The 21,700-nt window shown below is 26.2% G+C and overlaps 1 protein-coding gene across 1 annotated transcript; it reads right to left on the bottom strand.

Moving 5' to 3' along the window:
- Positions 1-17,102: 17,102 nt before the first annotated feature.
- LOC129605892 (uncharacterized protein MAL13P1.304-like) lies at positions 17,103-21,041 on the bottom strand. The gene is made up of 8 exons (XM_055515890.1): positions 20,936-21,041; positions 20,339-20,623; positions 19,768-20,012; positions 19,599-19,713; positions 18,222-18,400; positions 18,092-18,125; positions 17,388-17,956; positions 17,103-17,345 (listed from the first exon to the last, which is right to left on the bottom strand). Exons 1-8 carry the CDS (start codon positions 21,039-21,041, stop codon positions 17,103-17,105), a joined length of 1,776 nt encoding a protein of 591 aa, XP_055371865.1.
- Positions 21,042-21,700: the final 659 nt, after the last annotated feature.

The raw sequence follows: 21,700 nt of genomic DNA, 5'->3' as shown, positions 1-21,700 counted from the left end.
TGAGCTTTTCTAGGATATAATGCTGACATAATAGCCCAAGCAAAGCAAGCATCGTCCTTATTTTGAACATTTATAATAGCATGCTTGCCAATTAATTCTTCTGGGGTTGGTATATAAGCTCTGGTAACTATTAGAGATAACTTATTAACGTTTATTAATATGATAATTATTGCAGACAAAGTTCAACCGCTATCCCGCTCTTGAAATTCTTCCAGCTTTCTTAATAAAACTTGTACTATATTTTTTGATATTTTTTCATCTTAATCGTTTTCATCACATTCATGTTTAGATACTACCACATTTTTGGTAACAAAGAATTTAATTTCTTCTATAGTGTTATTAATAGAAGTATCAGAATCATTTCCATCAACTTTTTTAAATACACCAGTAAATACTATGTTCATTTTTATACGTTGATGTTGTTGTAGTATATGCGGTAAATTTCTAAGTAAAACTTTCTTACAATCAATCAAAAAATCCTTTGGATCAATGTGTTGAATATTGGTAATTATATATGATTGGATTCTACCTGCAAAAGCTTTGATTGGTAGTTCTTTCCATATAACAGTATAATTTGATGTTGATGTTGATGCTGATGTTGATGTTGGTTATTGATTGAAACCGCTACCTATTACTCCTCTTCTCATACACATCGATCCATTCATATACTGTAGAATGGATCTAAATTAGCATAATGTTGCCAACAAATGATGCTTTTCCCCCGTTGATGTTGCCAAGTGAAGGAAGTCGGAAATTTGATTCATTCGATCTTCATACGATTTGATTGATGCTTCGATAAAGTTGATAGACACACCCTCATTTTGCATCTCAAAAAATTTGGATTTCTCTGAAGCAATTACGTGTTCTGTGTAGTTTTGCATTTTTGTTTTTTTTATGTTGAAAATTAACTTTTTAATTTTTTAACTTTTAAACACGCTTTCTCTAGTTGTATAGGTAAGACTAAAAAAATATTTTATATTTAATAGTTTTATAATAAATAGCAATTTTTATTTTAGAAGCTCATTTTTATTAATCCATGAATTTTTTGTGTTAGGAAATCCTAATCACTTAACATATACATTATTGCCTTTTCTTTTTAAAATTTTTTCAACCAAATAAATGTCTGGATGATTCACTAAACTTATATATTTTTTTAATTTCATTATTAACATAATTTATAGTACATAATTTGTTACATCATAATCATTAAATTAAATGTTATCTCCCAAGAACTTAAGAATTGTAAATCTGGCGTTCCATCATTATTTAAACCATTACATACTAAAGCATAGTCCTCTGTATTAAGATATATTAGCTTATCATCAGTCATGTCAATGAATTTTCTTGGAAGACGTATTTTAAATATTTCTAAGATAGAATTAAAAAGATTCTAATTCCATCAAAAGTCATTATGCGATAAGCTCTCAAGATGATCTTTTTCCTCTATGATTAAGTATTTGAAATAATGGAAGTTGAATTAATTTAATTTTTCTATGATAGAAATATTTTCTTCAGAACTCATGATTAAGATGTTTCTATGAGTACTGTTTTTAACAAACTAAACTACCATAATAATTTCTACGTATATATAATTTTATTTTAATTTTTTTTATTTAAAGTTTTCTTGTTTTAAATAAATGCACAAAGAGTTTAATTTACAATTTTATTTGAATTTTATTTTATTTTATAAATTCAACAAGTTAACTTTCTTAAGTTTTAACACGAACTAACTTCTTATCATTACTTTTACTTTTTAATTTTTTTATTATTTTATAAAAGAACAAACGCTTTACAACAACAATTATTACGTTTGCCATTGACCTACTTATTATTACGAAATCTAAAAATTAAAACTTAATTCATAATTTTTTATTGGTGTTTCAAATTCATTAACCTTTGTGCATACGTTCTAATGTTTCAAGCAAAAAATAAGTTCATTTGGCTTTTCGCTTGAAACTTGAAACTTTTATATAAAAAAAACAAAAGGAAATAATGAATGCAAATTTTGATTTTAATAAAAAGAATAACGTTAAATTAAAAGGTAATGAAATTTAATTAAAAATGAAATTACGAAATTATTGAAAGGGTGAAATATGTAAGTTTCCATTAGATTGATACGCGTGTTGTGTTGCTAACATAACACCTCCGCCATTAAGATTCGACTCCTGGCGAATCTCGCCCGGTTGTATTACGATTTTTGGTGAAATTAATTTAAACTTTACAAAAACGAAAAGGCAAATAATGAATAACACTGTAATTATGATTAAATCTAATATTAAATTCGTGTACCAGCTTTTGTGATGACTGAATTTCAATTCCTCGATGTGCTTTGTATTATTTATTTGTGTGTAATACAAATCATCTACATGAAACTGATTTGAAATTTTTGCTACAGTTATATTGCGATTTACGTATGGTGAAATTCTATGATGATATTCTTGTTCGGAATTTTCTAGTTGGAAAGATCCAAGAGAAGTTTTGCAATTGGTAAATTTTATTAAGTTATTTGCTCGTATTATTATATCACTTTGCTGGCCACAATTATTATAAAGAGTAGTTTCTTTTAGATTTTTTGTTATAATAATACTTCTGGATATTGGTTTTATCTCTACTGCTAAATTTTGTTTATAATGGCAAGTCATTAGATTTGTGGTTAATAAATTTGAAACACATTCATCCTGAATTGGGATGAGATTTTTTTCCTGAATATTATTATTTTCTACATTTTTAAAAATTTTTGTGTTACAACTTATTACTTTATTAAAATTAGTATCTAGTTCTAAATTAGTATCTTTATTTGGTACCTTAACAATTTGTTATGAAACTAGTGTAGTTGATGTTAAGGGGACGACCTGGCAACGCATGTCATCCGTCACTGGTTGGGGCATCGGCCACCAGCTACTCCAGTGTGCATCTGGCTGTGTCCCGGAGCTTCAGCCTGGGGTGGGTTAAATAGAAGTAGCCGGTTACCACCAATGGCTACGTAGCATAAACAGAAAAAAAAATTATGCACACGTTGAAAAAAAAATACAAAAAAATTAATGCGATTGCAAAAAGAAATGAGGTTGGATTAAACTGGCACACCTTGTAGTGAACCAGAACGTGAAGCGTTGTGATAGGGTGCACCACACTGTACACCACTGTGCTGACAGGGTGACGAGTCACCACTGTCCCGAGCCCTACCCTTCCATGAGCCTCAGATGTTGTTGAGACTCCCAAACTTTGCTCGAAAAACCCTCAAATTATGAACACCCCAAATGAGACAGGAATTACTACTCCATCATCATCGTGCTAAAAATTATATACAATTTCCAAATTCCATAGTGATTTATATGATCAAGAAAAGAAAACACTTTTGAATACCCATACACATTTATTGAAGTTCAATTCAATTTAAATTCAATTTATGGAAAGAAAAAAAAACTAAGTAATATAAATTCAAATTCTTATCCTATCTTCTGTTTCTCTTGTATTTTTTTTTTTTTCCTTTTTTTTGTTTTTCATACAAATTTAATTTATTTAATTTAATTTACATATTTCTACATATTTTTTTTTTTGTGTGGTACCGCTTTTGGTTTTTAATAAAAAAGTAGATATTATAATTGAGAATATAGAAATACTTATTTCTGAACATTTTTACATAGAACTCATGTCAAAAATTGCATCGTAATTTTTGAAAAAAAAAATATCGTTAATAAAAAAAAATTTTGCTGCTATTTTACAAATTTTTCTTAGCATTTGTTAATTTTTACATTTTTTTTTTTTTTTTGTTACAGGAAAAATCTTAATATTGAAATTTATTTCGTTTTAAACTTTTTTTGTATCTGAATAATTTAAAATTTAAAACATTGTTGTGACATTGTAAAATATAAAATTAAATTACAATTAAAATTTTTTTTTTTTGTAAAGTCGGAGGTACAAAAAAAATAAGGAACTAATATGTCCAGACTTTATGATACCGCTCAAATTTTTCGTATATTTTACTTAAGTTTTTAATCTCTTATTATGTATATTTCTAATTATTAAAATATGTCTTCAAATTTTATAAGATTTTTCATGCATAATTCAAGTTTTTCTTATATAGTTGAAATATTTCATTATAAAGCTATATGTTATTCAAATAACATGTTAAACCTTCCAAATTTTGTATTCTATATTTTTTTTTTTTCTCTAGGTTACAAAAAAAATCAACTTAATCTAAATAAAAAAAAACGAAGGACTGGGCCCAGTACTTACAGTTGTCGCGACTCGTTCCTCGGGACTCCATGCTCAGGGGGTTCCTTCCATATTATTTTCTTCTTTTCAAGTTATTTACTTATTATTCAAAATTTAAATTCAATACAATATCAATTAATTCTTTTCTTTTTCAATTATATTTACTTTTAAGTAGTTTTTTTTTTTATTTCTTTTATTTCTTTTTTTTTTTTTTTTTCATTTTCAAATAAACTCATGGTTTATATTCTTGTAAATATTTGCAAATTATTGAATGCTAAGGTTTACAAGAATTTAATTTAACAAAATTTATATTTTAAATAAAAAAAAATTTTTAACTTAAAAAAAAACATTAATTATATAATATATAAAAAAAATTTATAGTAAGTAGTTCTGAAATAGTTAGTTTAAATAAAAGGAAATTTTTATATATATTTTTTTTTTTTTTTTTTTCCTTTTTTTTTTAAATTTTTAAATTTTAAAGTTGTTATGATAAAAATAGGTAATTTATATTTTTACTATTTTGGTTCTGTTCATTTAATATTAAAGCCACTTTATTTATTTAATTATTTAGGTGTTTTACTTTCAAGTTTACATCATTACACGTAAATTTTAATTTACAAATATTTTTTTTTCTTTAATTTTATCCTGTATCGAAACATATTTTTGCTCCTTTTTTTTTTCAATGCATTTTACTACTATTCCTTAATTTGATTTCATCTTTGTTTTGGTTTTAAAAAAAATTTAAATTGATTTAGTCAATTTTTGTTCGCTAATTTTCTTACTTTCTCGAGCTCTATCTTTTCACTAACTGCCCAAAATTTACTGACTTATTTTTTCAAACTAAACTCAACATCAAGAAAAGAAGAAAAAATTCCACTACTCATACATACATAAAAACTCCAAAATTCCTAACGGTAAGATCGTATGATATTTTACTGGAAATTTCGATTCCGAAGAAAAAAAAAATTCCTAATAGAAATAAACCAACAACAATAAATCAGACCATAACACAAAAAAAATTTGCATGATATGACATTTAACCCTAAACAGGATTCTACCTAATATTTAATACAATTTGTTCCTATATAACACCAACATGGTCATGCACACACCTATAATTCGCATTAGAATAGTATATACCATATAAGGGTTAGCAAACAATTAGAATATTTCAAATTGAAATGAAAATAAAGTTGGGTCAAACCAATGGTTTGTATTGTAGCACTTTTCCCTTCAACAAGGGAAAATTCTGCTTTTAAATACAGTCTATGTATACCTATCAAACTATTAAAATTATTTTCATTCATATACAAAACTATTTCTAGAATTGCATATATTTAGGATGACGCATATATGCAGTGTTTGAAATAAAGCAAAAATTAATATAAAAAGGGGTTAACATAATGCTCGATTTTAAGGGTTAATTGTGTGAGTTAAGAAAACTAATTATATTTTTTAATTTCATGGAATTTACCGTTAGCTTTTTGCGTTTATAAAAATTTGGAAAAGCTTGCGGTTTCGGAAATATAAGGTGTCAAAAATTCAAATTTTACGAATTTCAAGAGGTGATAACTTGAGAGGTGGTGGAGATGGAAAAAAATTTTCTTCTAGCGAAATGAACTATTTATTAATGTCTAAAAGCTCCTAAAATTTCAAGCTTCTACAGGCTGGGGTCTAGAAGAAAAATGACATCAAAAATTTGGAAAAAAAGGACTTTAGATAACGGTAAATTTGAACGGCCATTTTGTTTTTCTAAAGTTTAACTATAGTATATCGCGCTAGGGGAAGCAAGCCACTGCCTTTCTGCGTTTGCAAAATTTCAAAAATGCTTATGGTTTCATTGCAACAAATATTTAAAAAAGGCCATTTTTAGGGTTTTGGGGGGGTATAACTTCTAGAGGGAGGGAGATAGGTAAAAATTTTGTTCTACGGAAATAAGTTTCTAGTAAAGATCTATGTACGTATGAAATTTCAGCTTTCTATCTTAAAGGGTGTAGAAGTTTTGTAAACAGACACACGGACAGACGGACGGACGGACGGACGGACAGAGTGAAACTAATAAGCACTTTTTTCAAAAAATTTTTTGGAAAAGTGCTAAAAACTACAACAACAATTTGCATTATGCGTATGAGAAGAGAATAGAACGAAAAAGAACAATAAAAAAAATTACAAGTACCAATAAGGTACAAGTATATTTATGCGTAAACATGCAAATCATGCGATGTACGACTGTACTTATTTTTTTTTTCTGCTATGAATAGGTATGTTTGTGAATAACAATGTGTATACATATACATAGTTTATATGCACGCATACAAAATTATTATGTTAAAGCAAAAAAAAAAGTAATTCTTATAGAAAAAGAGGTATAAAATCTGACCACTGTTTTAAGTTGTATTATTGAAATAATTATTAGGGATGGGAATTTTAAAATTCATTATTGCTACCTAGAATAGAGCAATTTATGTAAAATTAAAACTTATATGCATGTAGGGAAAAATTTCCTTTGATCTTGAAGTTCAATTTATTTCTTATAAAAATAAATTTAGTTTTGCGAAAAAAAAAAATGTTAAGTGCTTATACCTAGCCCATAACAAGGCAAGTTACACGACACGGTTGTGTAAGTTGAAAAAGGGATAGGACTGAAATTTGTGCCCGTAAAAAAAACAAATTAGACCTTGGACTCCAAACCTTAGCCCAAAAAAAAGTCTTAAAATCTAAATTTAACTTAACTAGTTATTGCTTTAAAATGATATGTGAGAGTACTACAAGTTGTGTAATACCCCCAAATTATGTCTGAAAAATAACAAAAAAATGTATGTATATTCAAGTTCCCAAATCGGAACCTTCCGAATAAATTTATAATTCAAAATTTCCTTCTACTAAGGAAGAAATATTAAAGTATTCAAACAAAAACTAGAAATAAATTCAATAAATTTAAATATAAATTCAACCAAATGAATCAATTCAACTTTCAATAATTCAATTAATAATAATTACTAATAATAATGAAGTAATATTATATATAAGGTAATAATATATTGATATTCACTCCTTAAGAAAAAAAAATATACAGAGTGTCCCAAAAATAATCTAGGTAAATTCAATAATCCTGGATAAAAACCCAGGTAATTAAAATAATAAAATACAAATAATAATATTTAATAATAATAAAGCAATAATATATATGAAGTAATACTAGATTTGTATTCACTTCTCAAACAAAATCAATAACAATTCAAAAAAAAATTATACAGGGTGCTTCAGAAATAATTTCAACTTCAAAAGCAGTTGACAAACAGAATTATACTTGGCAACACCAAGTATCGGTTGCACGAAGTACAAATCAAACTAAGTAAATAAAGGTAAAGATAAGTAAGCGTATACAACAATAGAGTGTACACGCGCAAGGTAGCAAAATTAAATTTTAATCTGATAATACAAAGGAAAGATTATCAGAAGAAGATATAATTAAGATAATATAAACAACAAAAAAAAATAATCTGACAATACAAAGGAAAGATTGCCAGAAAAGATATAATTAAGATAATATAAAAAGAGAATAAAAAGATAAAATTGTTTGATAAATATTCACATTCCCAATATGGGTGTCCTAATTTTCAAGGATTTCAAAAAAAAACATTCATACAATTATGCACAATGAATGACAGTGCAGAGACACACTTTCCCTAACAACACTCCACAAAATTGAGTTCACAACGGTTCACAACCAAATTGCACTCGCGACACGAACTGCAAATACGTATCGGCCCGCGGTCTGCCAGAACAGCATATAGCCAGATCTGCAACAGTAATTCCAGCTAAAGCAAACACGTACTCCAGAACGAGTAGCGAAGTACAGTATCCAATTCGAAATTATTAGTAGAAAACTTCAATTCTAGCTAAAATAAATCTATCACGATCCTGGTCTGTAAAATCTGCATATAGCTAATTTTCAACAGTAATTCCTAGAAATCAAAATAGAAATATCCGAATCGACTCTACAAAAAGAAACCTAAAAAAAAATTTTAACACAGGGTGTTCATGTTCTTTGCGCGGCCTGCCAGAACAGCATATAACCAGATCTGCAACAGTAATTCCAGCTACAAATAAATGAGCAAAAAAAAATCACATTTCAAAAAGAATACAGGACAAGGTGTTCAAGCAAAAAAAAAATAATACGCAATCACGGGACAAAAAAAAATAATTTTTGGATGCCCCCCTGAGTCCTCGCGGTGTTGTTGGAAGCCTCAGTTTCGGGGGCCCCACGTTGGGCGCCATTTTCTGTTATGAAACTAGTGTAGTTGATGTTAAGGGGACGACCTGGCAACGCATGTCATCCGTCACTGGTTGGGGCATCGGCCACCAGCTACTCCAGTGTGCATCTGGCTGTGTCCCGGAGCTTCAGCCTGGGGTGGGTTAAATAGAAGTAGCCGGTTACCACCAATGGCTACGTAGCATAAACAGAAAAAAAAATTATGCACACGTTGAAAAAAAAATACAAAAAAATTAATGCGATTGCAAAAAGAAATGAGGTTGGATTAAACTGGCACACCTTGTAGTGAACCAGAACGTGAAGCGTTGTGATAGGGTGCACCACACTGTACACCACTGTGCTGACAGGGTGACGAGTCACCACTGTCCCGAGCCCTACCCTTCCATGAGCCTCAGATGTTGTTGAGACTCCCAAACTTTGCTCGAAAAACCCTCAAATTATGAACACCCCAAATGAGACAGGAATTACTACTCCATCATCATCGTGCTAAAAATTATATACAATTTCCAAATTCCATAGTGATTTATATGATCAAGAAAAGAAAACACTTTTGAATACCCATACACATTTATTGAAGTTCAATTCAATTTAAATTCAATTTATGGAAAGAAAAAAAAACTAAGTAATATAAATTCAAATTCTTATCCTATCTTCTGTTTCTCTTGTATTTTTTTTTTTTTCCTTTTTTTTGTTTTTCATACAAATTTAATTTATTTAATTTAATTTACATATTTCTACATATTTTTTTTTTTGTGTGGTACCGCTTTTGGTTTTTAATAAAAAAGTAGATATTATAATTAAGAATATAGAAATACTTATTTCTGAACATTTTTACATAGAACTCATGTCAAAAATTGCATCGTAATTTTTGAAAAAAAAAATATCGTTAATAAAAAAAAATTTTGCTGCTATTTTACAAATTTTTCTTAGCATTTGTTAATTTTTACATTTTTTTTTTTTTTTTGTTACAGGAAAAATCTTAATATTGAAATTTATTTCGTTTTAAACTTTTTTTGTATCTGAATAATTTAAAATTTAAAACATTGTTGTGACATTGTAAAATATAAAATTAAATTACAATTAAAATTTTTTTTTTTTGTAAAGTCGGAGGTACAAAAAAAATAAGGAACTAATATGTCCAGACTTTATGATACCGCTCAAATTTTTCGTATATTTTACTTAAGTTTTTAATCTCTTATTATGTATATTTCTAATTATTAAAATATGTCTTCAAATTTTATAAGATTTTTCATGCATAATTCAAGTTTTTCTTATATAGTTGAAATATTTCATTATAAAGCTATATGTTATTCAAATAACATGTTAAACCTTCCAAATTTTGTATTCTATATTTTTTTTTTTTTCTCTAGGTTACAAAAAAAATCAACTTAATCTAAATAAAAAAAAACGAAGGACTGGGCCCAGTACTTACAGTTGTCGCGACTCGTTCCTCGGGACTCCATGCTCAGGGGGTTCCTTCCATATTATTTTCTTCTTTTCAAGTTATTTACTTATTATTCAAAATTTAAATTCAATACAATATCAATTAATTCTTTTCTTTTTCAATTATATTTACTTTTAAGTAGTTTTTTTTTTTATTTCTTTTATTTCTTTTTTTTTTTTTTTTTCATTTTCAAATAAACTCATGGTTTATATTCTTGTAAATATTTGCAAATTATTGAATGCTAAGGTTTACAAGAATTTAATTTAACAAAATTTATATTTTAAATAAAAAAAAATTTTTAACTTAAAAAAAAACATTAATTATATAATATATAAAAAAAATTTATAGTAAGTAGTTCTGAAATAGTTAGTTTAAATAAAAGGAAATTTTTATATATATTTTTTTTTTTTTTTTTTTCCTTTTTTTTTTTAAATTTTTAAATTTTAAAGTTGTTATGATAAAAATAGGTAATTTATATTTTTACTATTTTGGTTCTGTTCATTTAATATTAAAGCCACTTTATTTATTTAATTATTTAGGTGTTTTACTTTCAAGTTTACATCATTACACGTAAATTTTAATTTACAAATATTTTTTTTTCTTTAATTTTATCCTGTATCGAAACATATTTTTGCTCCTTTTTTTTTTCAATGCATTTTACTACTATTCCTTAATTTGATTTCATCTTTGTTTTGGTTTTAAAAAAAATTTAAATTGATTTAGTCAATTTTTGTTCGCTAATTTTCTTACTTTCTCGAGCTCTATCTTTTCACTAACTGCCCAAAATTTACTGACTTATTTTTTCAAACTAAACTCAACATCAAGAAAAGAAGAAAAAATTCCACTACTCATACATACATAAAAACTCCAAAATTCCTAACGGTAAGATCGTATGATATTTTACTGGAAATTTCGATTCCGAAGAAAAAAAAAATTCCTAATAGAAATAAACCAACAACAATAAATCAGACCATAACACAAAAAAAATTTGCATGATATGACATTTAACCCTAAACAGGATTCTACCTAATATTTAATACAATTTGTTCCTATATAACACCAACATGGTCATGCACACACCTATAATTCGCATTAGAATAGTATATACCATATAAGGGTTAGCAAACAATTAGAATATTTCAAATTGAAATGAAAAAAACTACAACAACAATTTGCATTATGCGTATGAGAAGAGAATAGAACGAAAAAGAACAATAAAAAAAATTACAAGTACCAATAAGGTACAAGTATATTTATGCGTAAACATGCAAATCATGCGATGTACGACTGTACTTATTTTTTTTTTCTGCTATGAATAGGTATGTTTGTGAATAACAATGTGTATACATATACATAGTTTATATGCACGCATACAAAATTATTATGTTAAAGCAAAAAAAAAAGTAATTCTTATAGAAAAAGAGGTATAAAATCTGACCACTGTTTTAAGTTGTATTATTGAAATAATTATTAGGGATGGGAATTTTAAAATTCATTATTGCTACCTAGAATAGAGCAATTTATGTAAAATTAAAACTTATATGCATGTAGGGAAAAATTTCCTTTGATCTTGAAGTTCAATTTATTTCTTATAAAAATAAATTTAGTTTTGCGAAAAAAAAAAATGTTAAGTGCTTATACCTAGCCCATAACAAATTATATTCCTAAAGCAATTTTCTTTGAGAAAGTTAGGTATTGAAATTACAAAAACAATTGTTGTATCATTGAAAAATACAGAATTTCTTATGTATGGTAAAGTTTCTACACTTACATTATGGTTATTGATTTCTTTGTTTGTAAGAACATCTTTTGGTAAAATTTCCAACCTACTTAACAATATGATTTCTTTAATGTTTTCAATTTGTTCCAATAAAATCTTTATATTTTCACTAATTTCATTTTTTATTATAAAAAGTTCAAATTTTGTTTCAATTTCTGCTATACGATTACTAAAATTATGGATGGTTTCTTGAATTTGGTCTTGAGTTGTGATTATTGGAAAATGGACTCCTGCTATTGTTATTATTATTTACTATAACTATTACTAAATTCATTATTATGGTTAAAATTATTGTTCCTATTGTATCCATAAAAATTGGAGCTTTGATTTCGATTATTTGGATTATTAAAGTTTCTGTTAGTATTATAATTATTCCTATTAAAATTGTTACCGTTACTATTGGATTGTGAATGGTTTGAATAATGACTATAATTATTTCTGTTAGTACTAGGATTTTTTTGGTGATTTCTATTATTGTTATTTCTAATTTTAGTTTCCAAAGGATTATAATACGCGTAATTTCCTTCGTGTAAAATATCTATTGCCTCTTCGAGAGTTGAAGGGTTTCTACTAAAAATTATCGAACGCATGGGTTCGGGTAGTTTGTCTTTAAAAATTTCTAACGCGGTCTTAATATTTGTATCGGTATTAAAGTTTGAGTTAGGTTCTTCCTTTACTTTATTATTTAATCTTCTTAAAATACTTTTTATGTTATTATATAACTCTACACTATTAGAAGTAAACGTGACGTCCCTTAGTTCATTATAAATTTTGAGTGAATTTTTCTTTTCTCCAAAATTTTTTATTAAAACTTCGCGTATTTCAGGCCAAGTCTTTGCATTATTGTTTATTTCTATTATCGTTCTAGCTTTACTAATTAATTTACTTTTAATTCTACTAAAAAGTAAATTCTGATTACTTATATCATATTTAATTATAGATGGAATTATTAATTCAACTAATTCTAAGAAATTATTTAAGTCGTTACCTTTCCCATCAAATTCTGGCAGACGTTCGATGTATTTTAGTGGATCTATCTGTAACGTAAGTTGTTGATCTTGATTTGCTTGAGATGTCCCGGTTAATGCTTCCATGTCTGAATCCTCTTCACTCTTCTGGTAAAATTTCTTTGCTGTTGTTCTAGCTCTTCTGATAGCACTTTCGCGTTTGAACATTCAAATTTAATTTTTTTATTTGTTGATTGTTTTATTTTTTTATTTTGTTTTTTTTTTTTTTGTTTCTCTACAGGTTTTTGTTAAAATTGGTTTTTATCATAAAATTTTTTATTGTAATTTTTGTTTTTGTTAGGTTAATTAAATTTTAATTTCTTATAATTTTTATTAGTTTTATTTCTTGATGAATAATTATTAAATTTAATTGTTGTTTTGTGAGTTCGTTTTTAACAGTTAACTTTGAATTTTTTCTGATTTTAATGCGTCACAAAAAATTTGAAAATTTAAGTGTAACGTTTTTAGACAATTTTAATTAAATTAATTTTTTAATTTTTACACTTTTAGGGTTTTTTTTTTTTTTTTGACAAATTTATTTAACATAAATTTCTTTATCATACTTGTGTAGTTTTACAATTATTTAATTAAAATTTTATTATTACACTTGACGCATCCTACCGACTGCGCCAATTTTATTTTAATTTTTTTTTATTTAAAGTTTTCTTGTTTAAAATAAATGCACAAAGAGTTCAATTTACAATTTTATTTTATTTTATTTATTAATCAAAGTTTTTATTTAAAATAAATGCACAAAGAGTTTAATTTACAATTTTATTTGAATTTTATTTTATTTTATAAATTCAACAAGTTAACTTTCTTAAGTTTTAACACGAACTAACTTCTTATCATTACTTTTACTTTTTAATTTTTTTATTATTTTTTTTTTTTTTTTTATATTCATTTAATTCATATAATTTCTTCATGTAAAAAACTATAAAATAAGAATTCAATATCATATTAACTAAAGTAATGGCCCCCTTGGAGCTCTCTAAATTATACATTATTTCCATTTGAAAATTGGTTTTAACAAATCTGTATTATATTATTTACTTTTAATTTATATTAATACATTTATATTTACATTGGGTGCAAAAAGTCTTAAAAAAAACACCCTAATCTTTAATAAAAAGAAAATTGAAAATTCTAAACTAATCTAAATTTTACTATCCTAAACCTAAGAAAAAAAATTGTCAATTTAACCACCAATATTGACTTCTGTGTGTTGTAATACTCTTGTCTCTATTAGAAATGTCCTTACTGAATTTCGTCCTTTCGTTCAAAGTATATGGGCAATTTATTATAGATGTGTCTGTAGCTCTTCTGTTAAAATGATATAGAATTGGGATTCTATCTTGATTTTGTATAATTCCCATTTTGTCGAGATATATAAACCCCTCTGGGGGAATATAACCACTTGTCATAGCTTCTTGTATGTATTGGTCACTTTCATGTTGAGAATGGTTTATAAGGGAGTTTTCTTGTACTAATGCCGCACGTCTATAAAAATTTCTTGTTAGTGATATTATAAAATTATCGATTCTAATTATTTTTGCTTCGTTGTAGATGTTTCTGTTTGAAATGTAATGTTTATAATTTGTTTCGCTTTTTCTGTATTTGTTTAGGCAAGCCCTCATGCATTTCCTTTCAAACTTTCTTGCTTCTTCCATTACAGATGCACTAACATTGAACCATGTCGGGCAACCATATGTTAAGACAGGTCTAATAAGTGTCTGATAGGCAATAATTTTTACTCTGCTGTCAAGGCGTTTGCAATAAAATAAATTTTTTGAAATTGCGAAAGCCTTTCTTGCTTTATCGATCTGCCGTCTCAAGTGCAATGTAAAGTTGAGATTATTTTGGAAATGGACACCTAAATATTTTACATTAGGGCTGGTACAGATATTGATGTCATTAGTTGCTCTAATTTTAAATTGTTTCCAATTTTTTCGAACTGATATGTGACATTTTGAGACATTTTTCCTGAAAAGAATGAGCTCACATTTGCTATAGTTAATTCTCATTTTCCAAGAGTTAACATAGCAGTTCGTAAGTTCAAACATGTTTTCAAGCTCATTTTGAATATCTTCTTGTTTTCTACCGCCCACATATAGACAAAGGTCATCTGCGAATGCAATAGCGTATTTTTTACACTCAGAGTTTTGCATCGAATTCAGCTGTTTTAATAAATCATTTAGGTATATTAAGAACAGGACAGGTGAACATACTGTACCCTGTTGTAGCCCATTACTAATATGAAAAAGTTCTGATGAAAATTGTTCAGTATTAATGTAAAAAGATCTATCGCTAATCATGTTTTTTATTAATATTATTAGGTGTTTTTCAAAATTCATTTTCACAAGTTTATAAATAAGCCCTTTTAACCAGACTTTTGTAAATGCATCGCTTAAATCTATTAGCAAACCACCCACACAATTATTTTCATTGATATTCCAGCAAATATTTGACATAAATACATTAGTAGCATGGACTGTTGAATGATTTGTTCTGAAACCAAATTGATTATCTTCTAAAATTTTATTCTCATCTAAATATTTTGTTATTTTCATTTTAATTAGTCGTTCAAATACTTTACTCATAGTTGATAGCAAGCTTATAGGTCTGTATGAATTTGCACATGTAGGATCTTTACCTGGTTTTCTTATCGGTATAACTTTGGCCTTTTTCCAAAATTTGGGGAAATAACAGTTGTTTATCGCGTTGTTAAAAATGATCGTATAATAATAAATAGCTTTTTCTGGGAGGTGTTTTAATACAATGTTGGGAATACCATCAATTCCAGTAGATTTTTTATTTTTTAATTTATGTATAATATCTTTAATTTGATCAGATGTAACAAAATATTGATTATCGTTTTGATTTACTGCTATTGTATCTGCTCTGCTGACATTAGAGAACTCGCAAATATTGATATTTTGAATTGTACTGTTTTCAAAGTATTCTTGCGTGGCATTATTAATTTCATTTATTAGAGTTTCACTTGCTGTTTCGTTTAGTACATGCTTATTTTGGAAATTTTGGCCTAGTACGCTTACAATTAGTTTTTTGTCTTTTATTATAAAATTGTTATGTTCATCTTTTTATATATTGTGTGTTATGTCTATATCTGTATCTATACAATCCGCTTCTTTAATTTTAATTAAATCAATTTTGCTACTTTCGTTTTTTCTGAATAGTTTATTTAGTGCCGGAAACATATTACTGCTGGGTTTAATTTTTTTAACTTTGTTAGTCCAATATTTATTTATTCCGATAATATAATTTTGTTGTATTAGTGATTTTATATTTTTTATTAAAGATTTTATTACTTGAATTTCTGAATCATGACCATTCAACCCGAATCTATACATAGTATGAAGAGTCCTTATTAACACACTTTTCTTTTTATGTAATTTTTTTATTATATGATTGTTATAATCTCTAAATATTTCTTTTTTCTTCTTACTAGGTATTGATTTTTGCATGTTATTTACAATTATTTCATTGAAAAGCTTTAATGTTTCATCTATTTCGTCGTTTGTTAAATTTCTACTATTTGGTAAAGAAGTATCTAAGTTTAATTCTTGTATTTGCTTTTCTATTGTAGTCTGAAACAAATACCAATTGGCTTTATTGAAGTCTAAAAAATGTTCTTCATAGACTTCTGTATAAATAGCTGTTTGGTTGTCTTGCAAATCTATTTCTGATGAGATTGCGCGATGGTCACTATCAAATGTTATTGTATCTAGGTTTTCCTTAAAGAATTTTAATCTTGTATCAGCTAAGAATAAATCTAAATATGATCCAGATCTGGGGTAGGTTGGTTCTGTACTGCAATAAATTTTTGTTTTATATGGAATTTTATTAGAATTTATCCATGCATCTAACGATTTACCCCTTTCATTGTAGCAGTTATTTCTCCAAGTCACATGCTTGGCATTAAAGTCGCCTCCTATTATATAATAATTATTCGGGTAATCTAATCGATTTAACTCAAAAATATCTCTGATTTCTTTAATAAAATAATTATTATTATAATGTGAAGCATACAATGAAATCAAAATTAATTTATTATTGTCATTTAAACTGATTATGGCGGTTGTAGTTTCTATGCATTTAAAATTTTTTTTTTCAATAATACCATTACTAGCTTCATATATTATATTTTTCTTTATTAGAATTGCAGTACCTCTTTTGTCACCTATTTTATCATTTCTAATTATGTTATAATCAGAATAAGACAACCTATGTTCCGCAGGGAGATTTGTTTCATTTAACATAACAATATCAGGCTTTTCTTCTTCTAATAACAATTTTAACGCTTGTTTTTTTTGTATTGATATTAATGAATTTACATTTAGTGCTATAATTTTCATGGTATTAATTATCATCATTTCTTAGTATATTAAATAGTATATCTATTCTTTTCGAATTTTCGTTAGCAGTATTATTCAATTTTTCTAATCTTGTCATAATTTGTTCTAAGCAATTTTTGATATCATTTTCATCAGTATTTGGTTTGGTTTTGTTATTATCTTGGAATAAACTAGAGAATGTTTTGTTCGGATTTATGTAGGATGTGTTTACTAGCTGTCTCTCACCCATTCTTATATTTTTGATATCCTTTTTTTTATTTTTCATTTTATTTTTTAGGTTTTGGTATACAGGGCATCCTTTAAAGGATGCAGGATGTCCAGATGCTTTGCATAGTACACAGTATGGTTTGATTTCATGGTTCTCTGATCTATTTAACTTGCATTCACCAGGTCCGTGATTTTCACTACATTTGACGCATCTGTATTCTAATCGGCAATTTGGTGCCGCATGACCAAATCGTTGACAGCGCTTGCATTGTAGAATATCATTTTTTCTTAGTTTTTCCCAATGTACTAGTTGATTATTTACGTATTTTATGTTATACAGTTCTTTTGGATTGCTGTTGGGACTGATTTGTACAAGGAATAAAGGTAAAATTTTATTTTCATTTTTACTTTTGGTGGTTGAAAATCTGTTTACTTTTACAAATTCTATTGAGTTGCAATTTAATTGACGAAGATATTCTTGTATATCCTGTTCATTTTCATTAGCTTGTAAGCCTTTTAGTAGGTATGTCTTATTTTTTTCTATAGATGGTGTAAATGAATAATAGTCGGCTTCGATTAAATCTAAACCTTCTTTAACTTTTTTGTACACATCAAGATTCTCTACATAAATTGCATGTTTATTATTATTAACTTGTTTTATATAGTAAAGTTTTTTATCAATATTTATCTTATCAGTCATAATTTTTATAATATCTTTAGGTTCAGAATTCATAACATTTATTGGTGGTAATTTTGTGATTTTTTTTTTATTATTATTGTTTTCACTAACATCAATACAATCAGATTCTTTACTGTCCGTCTGATTATTTTTTTCTTTTTTTTGTTGTTTTTTTATTTTATTTTTCTCTTTCACTGTTTCGATAAATTTATTTATATTGTCGTATTTATTGTTAACTTCGACTTCAATATTATGATTGTTTTCGTTTTCATCATTCTCATCAATATCAATGTCTTCACTTAGCATTGCAAATTGATTATCAGATGTTGATGATGTTTGCAAAGGCACGTGTTTATTGTTGTTGCTAAGCTGTGTCACATTTTTAGTTTGAATTAATTTTTTTAAATTTTGGTTTTCTGTAATAAGACTATCAATAATTTTTTGCAAATCACTCTTTTTTTTGTTTGACATATTTTTTAAGTTATTTTGTTTTCTTTTAAATGATGTTTTGGCGTTATTTGCTTTTCTATTTTTATTTTCGTCACATTTTATATTGTCTTCTTGTTCATTCATTTGAATCAAACTTTAGTTTTTTTAATTCACTCTATAAATTATTGATATTATTATATATTTATAATAACACAATAATATAAAGGAGTAATTATTTGATTATATTAAACTTTTATTACAATTAATTTTATTAATAATTTTTATTTTGGTTGATATAACTACGAAACGAATTGAGAACACGTCTGCACTATATAAACGTTCGGAAGGAACTGATTTTTTTATTATTTTATAAAAGAACAAACGCTTTACAACAACAATTATTACGTTTGCCATTGACCTACTTATTATTACGAAATCTTAAAATTAAAACTTAATTCATAATTTTTTATTGGTGTTTCAAATTCATTAACCTTTGTGCATACGTTCTAATGTTTCAAGCAAAAAATAAGTTCATTTGGCTTTTCGCTTGAAACTTGAAACTTTTATATAAAAAAAAACAAAAGGAAATAATGAATGCAAATTTTGATTTTAATAAAAAGAATAACGTTAAATTAAAAGGTAATGAAATTTAATTAAAAATGAAATTACGAAATTATTGAAAGGGTGAAATATTTAAGTTTCCATTAGATTGATACGCGTGTTGTGTTGCTAACATAACACCTCCGCCATTAAGATTCGACTCCTGGCGAATTTCGCCCGGTTGTATTACGATTTTTGGTGAAATTAATTTAAACTTTACAAAAACGAAAAGGCAAATAATGAATAACACTGTAATTATGATTAAATCTAATATTAAATTCGTGTACCAGCTTTTGTGATGACTGAATTTCAATTCCTCGATGTGCTTTGTATTATTTATTTGTGTGTAATACAAATCATCTACATGAAACTGATTTGAAATTTTTGCTACAGTTATATTGCGATTTACGTATGGTGAAATTCTATGATGATATTCTTGTTCGGAATTTTCTAGTTGGAAAGATCCAAGAGAAGTTTTGCAATTGGTAAATTTTATTAAGTTATTTGCTCGTATTATTATATCACTTTGCTGGCCACAATTATTATAAAGAGTAGTTTCTTTTAGATTTTTTGTTATAATAATACTTCTGGATATTGGTTTTATCTCTACTGCTAAATTTTGTTTATAATGGCAAGTCATTAGATTTGTGGTTAATAAATTTGAAACACATTCATCCTGAATTGGGATGAGATTTTTTTCCTGAATATTATTATTTTCTACATTTTTAAAAATTTTTGTGTTACAACTTATTACTTTATTAAAATTAGTATCTAGTTCTAAATTAGTATCTTTATTTGGTACCTTAACAATTATATTCCTAAAGCAATTTTCTTTGAGAAAGTTAGGTATTGAAATTACAAAAACAATTGTTGTATCATTGAAAAATACAGAATTTCTTATGTATGGTAAAGTTTCTACACTTACATTATGGTTATTGATTTCTTTGTTTGTAAGAACATCTTTTGGTAAAATTTCTAACCTACTTAACAATATGATTTCTTTAATGTTTTCAATTTGTTCCAATAAAATCTTTATATTTTCACTAATTTCATTTTTTATTATAAAAAGTTCAAATTTTGTTTCAATTTCTGCTATACGATTACTAAAATTATGGATGATTTCTTGAATTTGGTCTTGAGTTGTGATTATTGGAAAATGGACTCCTGCTATTGTTATTATTATTTACTATAACTATTACTAAATTCATTATTATGGTTAAAATTATTGTTCCTATTGTATCCATAAAAATTGGAGCTTTGATTTCGATTATTTGGATTATTAAAGTTTCTGTTAGTATTATAATTATTCCTATTAAAATTGTTACCGTTACTATTGGATTGTGAATGGTTTGAATAATGACTATAATTATTTCTGTTAGTACTAGGATTTTTTTGGTGATTTCTATTATTGTTATTTCTAATTTTAGTTTCCAAAGGATTATAATACGCGTAATTTCCTTCGTGTAAAATATCTATTGCCTCTTCGAGAGTTGAAGGGTTTCTACTAAAAATTATCGAACGCATGGGTTCGGGTAGTTTGTCTTTAAAAATTTCTAACGCGGTCTTAATATTTGTATCGGTATTAAAGTTTGAGTTAGGTTCTTCCTTTACTTTATTATTTAATCTTCTTAAAATACTTTTTATGTTATTATATAACTCTACACTATTAGAAGTAAACGTGACGTCCCTTAGTTCATTATAAATTTTGAGTGAATTTTTCTTTTCTCCAAAATTTTTTATTAAAACTTCGCGTATTTCAGGCCAAGTCTTTGCATTATTGTTTATTTCTATTATCGTTCTAGCTTTACTAATTAATTTACTTTTAATTCTACTAAAAAGTAAATTCTGATTACTTATATCATATTTAATTATAGATGGAATTATTAATTCAACTAATTCTAAGAAATTATTTAAGTCGTTACCTTTCCCATCAAATTCTGGCAGACGTTCGATGTATTTTAGTGGATCTATCTGTAACGTAAGTTGTTGATCTTGATTTGCTTGAGATGTCCCGGTTAATGCTTCCATGTCTGAATCCTCTTCACTCTTCTGGTAAAATTTCTTTGCTGTTGTTCTAGCTCTTCTGATAGCACTTTCGCGTTTGAACATTCAAATTTAATTTTTTTATTTGTTGATTGTTTTATTTTTTTATTTTGTTTTTTTTTTTTTTGTTTCTCTACAGGTTTTTGTTAAAATTGGTTTTTATCATAAAATTTTTTATTGTAATTTTTGTTTTTGTTAGGTTAATTAAATTTTAATTTCTTATAATTTTTATTAGTTTTATTTCTTGATGAATAATTATTAAATTTAATTGTTGTTTTGTGAGTTCGTTTTTAACAGTTAACTTTGAATTTTTTCTGATTTTAATGCGTCACAAAAAATTTGAAAATTTAAGTGTAACGTTTTTAGACAATTTTAATTAAATTAATTTTTTAATTTTTACACTTTTAGGGTTTTTTTTTTTTTTTTGACAAATTTATTTAACATAAATTTCTTTATCATACTTGTGTAGTTTTACAATTATTTAATTAAAATTTTATTATTACACTTGACGCATCCTACCGACTGCGCCAATTTTATTTTAATTTTTTTTTATTTAAAGTTTTCTTGTTTAAAATAAATGCACAAAGAGTTCAATTTACAATTTTATTTTATTTTATTTATTAATCAAAGTTTTTATTTAAAAT

This window comes from Condylostylus longicornis, unplaced genomic scaffold (genome assembly GCF_029603195.1).
Source record: "Condylostylus longicornis isolate FDR11 unplaced genomic scaffold, ASM2960319v2 ptg000016l, whole genome shotgun sequence".
NCBI classification, from domain to species: Eukaryota; Metazoa; Arthropoda; class Insecta; order Diptera; family Dolichopodidae; genus Condylostylus; species Condylostylus longicornis.
The sequence above is the reverse complement of the archived record's forward strand: the minus strand, read 5'-3'. Positions and strand labels throughout refer to the sequence as shown.